We start from the raw sequence: 9,677 nt of genomic DNA on the forward strand, positions 1-9,677 counted from the left end.
TGCAGTGATTATTCTAACATTACTAGAAACTTGCTTGTCTACAGAGATTCACTTGATACGAAAGGGTCTCCTGTCAATTTTCCCAGGCAAAGATGAAATGGGGAAAAAAAATCAAAGAAGCCTTTTAGCAGTTGTGTGAAAAGCTTTATTTACATTGAACCTTCAATAACAGAGGGAAGAAACATACCACAGACCACATTATCCTCCAGTATGTTCACATCATTAGTCTCTAACGATATGCATTGTGAGAGATTTCGATAAAGGTCCAATAGCAAAATAGGGTATCACTTTTTCTGAGAGTGTACCAGTGAGCCTATGCAAACATGACCTGTTATTCATATTAAAAATAGAAAGTTCTCCCATTTCATAATCCAGAAAAACACCAATTCTCGTTCTCACAAATTGTTCTGGCCTTTCAATGCGCATATTACCAGGGAGAGTCAAGGTGATATCTGATTGCCATAAGTCACTTTGAGAGAGGGGAAGTGTCCAAATATGATCATGGAAGGATGCTTTAAACACTCCGAGGGAACATTCGCCTATGCCTCTCACTTCTACCTGCCAAAAATGCCTGCCTCCATCAAAGGACTCACAACACTGCAGAGCTGGGAAAGGAACAATGTTGTCAACATGGCGGTGGTCCAGCAGGTGAGGGTGACTTGATCCAATGTGGACACTACTTCTATCTTTGGAGATGGTCAGACTTGGATGGGCGGTATCAGGATCCAGTGTCAAATTCTCCTGGAATTTGCTCATTATTTTGTGCAGACCAACATAATTGGGAGGAAGAGTGTAGCTCTCATTCTTGAATTCACATGAGGAGACTGTAGGGAAGAGTGGGTTTTTATACCTATGCTGAAGGTTCTCAGCAGTTGCTAGAAAATCCTGGTCAGCCTGCAAACACTTCTCTGTTATGTCACCCAAGAGAATTTTTACTGTGTTCATACTGCTTAAACTTTGGCTCTTATTCTGCGCTATCTGTTCTTCCATCTCTCTCTCTCTATTGAGCAAGCTGACATGAATTGAAAATTGCTCTTCACTCAAGGAAAGTTTGAACTGCTCAAATTCAGTTTGTAGTTCTTCTTTCCAAGAAGCGATTTTCCACCTTCCTTCCACACTTCTTTTAATTTGATTTTCACACTCCTTTTCAGCATCGCTTATCTTTTTCTTCAGAAGTTCTATGAATCCTTTGAGCTTCTTCCTTTGAATCTCTGCAGCTCTGTCAGTGGGGATCAGGTGGTGAGCCTGGTGGTGAGTGGAGATTCGACACTGAGGACACAACAGCTGCTGGTCCTCCTCACAGAACAGATCCAGGGCCTCATTGTGCTTCTCACACAGGGGTTCCTCTGCCTGCCATTTCCTTTTGCTCTTTCCAGTGGGGAGCTGCTTAAGGACTTCTGTGACGTGACACAATTGGTTGTTCCTCTTGAAGTTCCTGTCAGGGGAGTGGTGGAGGCAGATGGGACACGGGAAGACGTCCTGGAAGTCAATCCAGCACTGGTGGATGCAGGAATCACAGAAGTTGTGCCCACACTCAAGGGTTACTGGGTCTCTCAGGTAATCCAGACAGTGAGGGCAGCTGACCTCTGCTGGGATCTCAGCCAGGAAAGCTGAAAACGCCATTGGTCAGGAATAGGGCTACCTGAAGAAGTTCCTTTGAGAATGTTCTGGTTCTCTACCCACTCTAAGGTCAGAAACAACGTTCTTCTTAGCACTCACGCTTTGAGGAAAGCTGACCTCTTTCCAGGTTCTCAGCAAGTTTTACTACCACAAACTTGTTTTTGATTTCTTCTTTGCAGATCCTGAGATCTTTACAGCTGCCAAGTGAGAGTGTGGCCAGATGATCACCGTCGACAATTTCTGGGGGTCTGGGTCCCCTTCACTCATTTATCTTGGCATTTTGGCCTTTTTTTTTTACAAAACAGGCACAAGATCAAGAAAGTGATGAAATTATGCCACGTCGAGGATATCCAAGTAACTTTAGTTTGATAATTTTACCATATACTGTCAAAAGAAAAAAAAATACATATAGACAAGTGGAGATAGGTCAATGCAAAGTATAAATTGTCTGAAACAAATATATATAGCACAGCAGGTAGGGCGTTTGCCTTGCAAGCAGTTAACATGGCCGACAGGAGCTTGATTCATCCGCCCCTCTCCGAGAGCCTGGCAAGCTACCCGTGACGTATTCGATATGCCAAACACAGTAACAAGTCTCGTAATGGAGATGTTACTGGGCCCACTTCAGCAAATCGATGAACATCGGGAGGACAGTGACAGTGATATATATATATATATATATATATATATATATATATATATATATGTCACTTCCTCCCATTGTTCATTGATTTGCTCCAGCGGTCCCAGTACCATCTCTATTGTGAGACTTGTTGTTACTGTGTTTGGCATATGAAATACATCACGGGTAGCTTGCCAGGCTTTGCCGTGTGGGCAAAAGACTCGGTAACTAGCCAGGCTCTCTGAGAAGGGCGACGAATCAATCCCGGCTCAGTCAGGCAGCAGCTTGCAAGTAAAATGCTACCACTGTGCTATAATTCCAGCCTATATATGTATATAGAGAGAGCATATAAAATGATAACCAAATGCAACGTGGCATCTTATTTGATTTTACTTATAATAAAATCATGCTATTATGATTTAAATATTAGAACAGAGTGATAGCATAGTGGGTAGGGCGTTTGCCTTGCACTCAGCCAATATGACTGACCCGAGTTCAATTCCTCTGCCCCCTTTCGGAGAGCCCGGCAAGCTACCAAGAGTTTCTTGCCCGCTTGGCAAAGCCTCGCAAGCTACCCGTGACATTTGCGATATGCCAAACACAGTAACAACAAAGTCTCACGATGGAGATGTTACTAGGCCCACACGAGAAAATCAATGAACAACAGGAGGACAGTGACAGTGACAGTGACAGTGAATGTGAATATTGTGGAGGATTTCCACCAAAGGTCACCTGTAGTGTGGAATTTGCTTCATGATATTAGAGAAGAGATAAAATGGCACAATGTTGTATGGCTAGATTGATTAGGTTTAGAATATGCCTTTTTGTCCTCTTATCATTTGAATATGGCTTCTAATGAAAAAGTTTAAACTGGGAACCAAGCTGCTCATACCTCACTGTTGAGAGACTCCCAGGAGGAACTGAGAGTGGCCTCATGAGCAATAAGGTGACAAAGCAAAGCCACCACGTCACTCCCTTGGTTAGCCCTGTGTCTCACTTTTTGGCTGTTGTACCCATAGAGGTGGGCGGAGAAGCCTGAGTGAGTGCTTACTGCCAGGTATGATAAGTGTTTTCAGAAGAGACAAGAGGGAGGAAAGAAGAGAGAGAGAGAGAGAGAGAGAGAGAGAGAGAGAGAGAGAGAGAGTAGACCTAGTTAAAATAGAGAAACACAGAGTAGAATGAGGGTTGTCAATTCACCATCCCCTATCTTCTCATATATGACTAACATGCACACATTGTGTCCCTAGTGGAACTATCAGAAATCTGGACAGATACTCAATGTGGTCAGAAGCAGAATTTTTTTTCTCTCTTTTTTTTTTTAATTTTTTCCCTTTATTTTATTATTTTTTTTTACAGTTGTAGATTTACAATTTTTTGTGCTTTGGTTTCAATTATACAATGTTCAGATACCCATCCCTCCACCAGTGCCCATTTTCCACCACCATGGATAATATCCCTCCCACCCCCATCCCCCCATCCCCCCTGTCTCTGTGGCAGGGCAATCCCCTGTGCAGAACCAGACTTTTAGTCATGAAAAATCTAGTAATTATTTAGTAATGAATAACTCCCTGATTGACTAAAGCTTGATAATCAAGAAGGAGAGAAGTACCCATTATGAATAAACACAGAATGACAGAAGCTGGGAAAAAATCTGAGTGTTTGAACAAGATAAATTCCAAGATCAAAAAAAAAATTTTAAAAACTGCAAACATGTTAAAAGAAGAAAATACCAGAGATGGTTTGGCATGAAGAGAAATATCCCTATAATAAGGGTCTCAAATAAAAGAGAATAGGGTGTTACATTTTGGAGGGAGAATTGAAGCTAAGAACATCTCCAAGGCAAGGCTTGAACCATACACTCAGATGCTGAAAGCTGTTTGTTTGTTTGTTTGTTTGTTTTGTTTTGGGGCCACACCCAGTGGTGCTCAGGGATTAGTCCTGGTTCTGCACTCAGCAACTACTTCTCCAGGGCTCAGGGACCTAGGACTAGGATATTGGGGTTCGAATACAGGTCAGCTGAATGTAAGGCAAATGCTACTCCCACTGTACGTTCACACTGGAAGCTTTAGAAGTTCCAAATAGAATAAGTCCAAGGAGAAAAACTTCAAAACACATCATAAAGAAGAGTCAAAGATAAATGAAACCTAAGAGTAGAGAAGCAGGGCAAAAAAATACGTATGAGGGAGCTCTCTTAAAGATCACAATTGGGCTGGGAGAGAGTAAGGTGAGTAAGGAACTAACCTTGAATGTGTCTGATGCGGGTTTTATCCTCAGAAGCCCATTGGTCACAGGAATCCAGCTGAGAGTAATCCCTGAACGCAGAGGCAGGGGTAAACCCTGAACACAGATAGATGCTCAAAAATCAGTTTACAACCTTTAGTACAGATCGATGCCAGAGAACAATTAAAAAAAAAGAAAAAAAGAACATTATTTCATTCATATGTGGAGTATAAAGAAACAAAGCAAGGAAACAGACAAACCACAGTTAAACAAACCCTTCAATATTGTCCACATAACTTAACTGAGGATGCAATGCGGGTGATGGTATATCAGGATAAAAATTGATATAAAAACTACGTATGTCCAACCAAAACTACTACTGTTTTTCTAACCACACTCTTGACAAGCCAATTTCCATGTCAGTGCTTCTCTTTTTTACTTTAATTCAAAACTGTACTCCAACCTCTCTCTCTCTCTCTCTCTCTCTCTCTCTCTTTCTCTCTCTCTCTCTCTCCCCCTCTGTCTCTGTCTCTGTCTCTGTCTCTGTCTCTCTCTTTGGTGTGTGCCACGGAGACATTATGTGGAGCCTGGGATCAAACCATAGTTAGATGCATATGAGGCAATTGTGATGCCTCTATGGCCCTCTCTAAAGACAAAAAATGTTATGCTTCAGATAATAAGGTTAATGTAATATTAACTGGAGCGATAGCACAGCGGTAGGGCGTTTGCCTTGCACACAGCCAACATGGCCGACCTGAGTTCGATTCCTCCGCCCCTCTCGGAGAGCCTGGCAAGCTACCGAGAGTATCTCGCCCGCACGGCAGAGCCTGGCAAGCTCCCCGTGACGTATTCGATATGCCAAACACGGTAACAACAAAAGTCTCCAATGGAGACGTTATTGGGCCCGCTCGAGCAAATCGATGATCAACAGGAGGGACTTTACTTTACTTACTTAATGTAATATTACAGTGGTGGAAAGCTATGGAATTGGTATACAAAGTGAATGTTCTCACTGACAAAGTACCCACAACTGTCCAGTTCTATCCCAAAGTCACCTCCAGTCCGATATTCTTTACACAGAGTTTCTTTGGGATTAGAATGGTGATTAACACCAGCTTCTTCAGATGGTTCATCACATATCAGGTGTCAGTCATTGTGTCCCCTCTGCACCCCAAGTCCCACAGTGAGCCCATCCATCACATTTCTCCACTGTGTCTGATCTATGTCACGGTGCAAATTGCTATCTGAATTTAGCAAGAATATATGTGATGAAGAAGAGAAAGGTAGAGGAACTGGAATTTGTAATGAATGGAAAATCTTTTCCAGGAAACTGAACAGAGGGTGTGTTTCCTTTATAGGTGCAGATCTCTGTCTCTGCAGGGCCAGAAATCTCCAGAGTACGTGTCCCTTCAAAGTTCTGCCCCCCCACATCGTCTCAATCCCATGCTTACCTGGTTGGCTAGTTGTAAAGGCCTTGAGTTCCTCTGGGGTCAGTCTGCAGTGGATTTCCTGAATGCTCTGTGAGGGCAGCCTGGCAGCAGTGTGCGGTCTCTGAGCTGGCCAGCTCATTTAAAGGCCACTGGGTGGGTCTCCACTAGGTGGGTCTCCACTGGGTGGGTCTTCCAACTATAGCAACCAATCTCAGGAAAGGGTTATGATCCCACCTCCAAGAAACAACTGGTGGACTGGCCTAGAGCTAACGGGAGATTTAGAGAAAACCTTGCACCTTTTATCCTCACTTTATCCTTTCAGTGCCACAAAGTTCTCTTAGTTTACAAAGACACTGGAAAGACATGTTCTTTCTTTCACCACTGAAGCGTTGATTGGATTCCAAACTTCCACCCAAGTCCACTTTTTGTCAGCTTCCTGCCGCCTAGATCCATTTTATATGAGGGTTCATCTAATAGGTAATAAATAACTCTTCACTAGAAAACATCTTCATCTGACACACACACACATATACATACACCGTTACATATGTGTGTGTATTGTTGAGTGTGTGCATAGATAGATAGATACGTATTTATCTATATAGAGAGAGATTTTCATCTCCTCCAAAATCTCTATATATATTATAACTATATTATTTACTCTATTATATAGAGCTGGAGCGATAGCAGAGCAGGTAGGGCACTTGCCTTGCATGCAGCCAACATGGCCGACCTGAGTTCGATTCCTCTGCTCCTCTCAGAGAGCGCTGCAAGCTACCAAGAGTATCTTGCGTGCACAGCAAAGCCTGGCAAGCTCCCCGTGACATATTCAATAAGCCAAACACAGTAATAAGTGTCACAATGGAGACGTTACTGGGCCCGCTTGAGCAAATCGATGAACAACGAGAGGACCATGACCGTGACCGTGACTATATACATATATACACATATATATGTATATACAGACACATGCACTAAGGAGTGACAGGGTTCGAAAGTTTATGAATCTGCTTACTCCTTAACTACAGGTTAATAACAATTGTTGACTCAATGTGAAGCTACATCACAGTGAAACATTTCACACCAGTAGCTTAGAGAACCCTTTGCTATTTCCCTTGCCTCAGTTTCCCCTTTGAGCTCCGACATAACTGCTCTTTTTAAAAACCTGCCAGAATACATACTGCTTAAGGTTATCCAAGCTTGGGATCTCGAACTCTAATGCAATTAAAGCAAAAGCAACTTCAAAACCCCACGGCTAAGCTCTAGCACGTGGAAACAGCTCAGGAAAAGTGACTGTTGGGGACATTTGACAGCAAACTGAGCTGGGGCCTGCTCGGTTGGTGAAGGGGAAAGTGGCAGGAGAAGTGGGCTTCTCTATCCTACTCTCTCACCTGCAGTCCTCAATTCAAAATAATACAAATATGATGCAAATGATGATGATGATGATGATAAGAATAATAATGAGTATTATTTAACCACATTAAGGAACTTTTTGGAAAAATGTATTTCCCCACAGGTCGAGTCAGATTAGAATTAGAACTGCAGTGGGAGTAGAAATGAGTGGTCCTAAGGGTTTGAGGGCAAATCCTCTTTAGACTGGCAGCAGTAAGTAGGGGTCCTGGGGTGTGTGGGGTCCAGGGAGAGATCTGGGGCCACAAGGAACTGCCTGAGAAAACCATGTGCTCAGGAAGTGCCTTTCCTGTAACTGCCATCACTGCAAAACACCGGGGTGACCAGAGCCAAGCTTGGAATTCTTAGTTCACAGGATGAAAACTTGCAAGACAGCAGTCCTCCAAAATTGATTTTCTATCCCAGTAGTCTAGTTCTAGATTGTTCTTTTCTAAACTTTTCGGTAATTCCTATACCTGTGTTACTAGGGATATTTTTACAATATAATTATCTTCTTCTTTTTGTTGTTGTTGTTGTTAATTTTGGGACCACACCAGACCCAGTGCCAGTGCTCAGTGCTTGTTCCTGGCTCCCGATGTGTTGCTCAGGATTGCTGCTAAGGGTGCTCAAAGCTTTTAAGTGTTGCTGAGTAATTAACCTCTATGTTCCCCTGCTAGGCAGGCACTCCAGCATTTCAGGCAATTTCTCTAGACACTAAGTTGTTTTCTGATTCCAGACCACATTACTCATTTTTTTAATATGTATTCTGGCTTTATTGTTGTCACTGTTGGATGCAACAAGCATTTGGAAAAATCGCCCTGTCTCCATTATCACACCGGCTCTCTGCCAGTGGACTTCACTGATGAAGTAGAAATTCTTTCAGTCTAGAATGCTGCTTTAAGTGAAAACTTCCCTTCTGGAACCTGCCAAGCTTTTCTGAGCATGCCGCTTTCCTGGTGCTGTGTGTGGCATTCTCTCGTGTGCAGGCACTTGTCTCCTTCTGCCAGCCTGCAGAGAGCAGCATCTTGCTCACGCTCCACAAACTGGGTGAGCTGCGCAAGTTTCAAGGCCAGCCGAGTCCTGTGCTTTCCCACATCTGCTCTCAGCTGCAGGACGTTTCGGTCATGGGTGACTTCTCACTTCTGCACCTCTGCCAGCTGTTTCTTCAGGGATTTGATGCAGTCGCCGACCCTCTGTCTGTGAGCCACTGCCTCAGCCACGGACCTGACGTGGTGGCCCTGGTGGGCAGGGCCCTGGGCTCACAGGGGACACACCAGCTCCTGGTCCTCCTCTCATAAGAGGATCATCCCCTGCCTGTGCTCCCCACCCCTGCCCTCCTCTGCACATGCCATCTCTCTGCTCCTTGAGCTGTATGGGAGCTTGGCCAGGTCCACCAGCCTGCCCAGCTGGGCGTTGGCACTGATGCGCAACTCCTGGCAGGATTGCTGAGACACAGGACAAGGGAATGTATCCTGCAAGTCCTTCCATGACATGCGGATGCAGGAGTCACAGAAGTTGTGTCTGCAGTAGATGGTGATGGGGTCATTGAGGTAGTCCAGGCAGATGTGACTGATGAGCTCTGGCTGCATTTTGGCCAGGGCTGCCAACACCTCCTCCATCCTCAGGTGTGGGATGGGCAGGACTAGGGTGTTTTTCCTTCACAAGGCAGAGCTCCACAATTCCTCCAGCCAGAAAAAAATCACCTATTCAGACCTCTGTTCTGAATTCAATTTCGTTTACTCAGGGATGGTCTCTGAGAATCTAGTGTACGTCTGGACTCAACGCCCTCCAAATGGTATTTACCAATAAGCAAATCAACTTCTGGGCCTTCATACATTAGGGTCCCCTGTTTCACCTGATACTGTTTCACAGCACAGCTCTCTGCGATGAGCAAATGACCTCATTCACATCACAGGAGTGGTCACTCAACTCTGAGTTTTAGTATAAAATATTATCTGGTTAATCTCAATACCCCACTCTGGTCCCCCATAACACCTAATTGATCCCTACTCACCTTGGTCCTGACTGGCCTAGCACAGTGCCTGAGGCTACGGGAGAGCTACTCTCCTTGCAGGATGCAGACTTCAGCCTTGCATTGGGCACTGTTCGCTCTTCACCCAGCGGTGTGTTTATATACATCAGTGGTGGAGCTGGAGAGACTCATCCAGGAATGACTAATGGACTGTAGGAAGGGGTTGAAATGATGGAGGGATTTCATCAATTTGATTGGTTGGTAGGGTCACTAGGCCCACAATTTTCCCTTTTAAGAGTCTGCAGTGCTGCAATGAGGCTTCGAAAATATTTTTTCTCGAATATGCATACATAACCTCTGGGTGCAGCCAATAAAATTGGTGGTGGGGCTGGTGTCAGAATAACATAGCCGCAATTTCTACTAC

General features: G+C 44.2%; 1 protein-coding gene across 1 annotated transcript; it reads right to left on the minus strand.

The window, feature by feature from the left end:
- Positions 1-222: 222 nt before the first annotated feature.
- On the minus strand, positions 223-8,900 carry LOC130028145 (tripartite motif-containing protein 75-like). The gene is made up of 3 exons (XM_056118855.1): positions 8,680-8,900; positions 1,720-1,817; positions 223-1,610 (listed from the first exon to the last, which is right to left on the minus strand). The coding sequence occupies exons 1-3, from the start codon at positions 8,898-8,900 to the stop codon at positions 223-225; spliced, it is 1,707 nt and encodes a 568-aa protein (XP_055974830.1).
- Positions 8,901-9,677: the final 777 nt, after the last annotated feature.

Source organism: Sorex fumeus, unplaced genomic scaffold (genome assembly GCF_029834395.1).
Source record: "Sorex fumeus unplaced genomic scaffold, SorFum_2.1 ptg000039l, whole genome shotgun sequence".
NCBI classification, from domain to species: Eukaryota; Metazoa; Chordata; class Mammalia; order Eulipotyphla; family Soricidae; genus Sorex; species Sorex fumeus.

Excerpts from the sequence above, each read along its gene's own strand:
- LOC130028145 (XM_056118855.1), bottom strand. The coding sequence starts at position 8,900 with ATGGAGGAGGTGTTGGCAGCCCTGGCCAAAATGCAGCCAGAGCTCATC. Across the intron at positions 1,818-8,679 it reads GCCAACGCCCAGCTGGGCAG|CTGTAAAGATCTCAGGATCT; the intron begins GCTGGTGGACCT and ends CTCACTTGGCAG. Across the intron at positions 1,611-1,719 it reads AGGTCAGCTTTCCTCAAAGC|CTTTCCTGGCTGAGATCCCA; the intron begins GTGAGTGCTAAG and ends TGGCGTTTTCAG.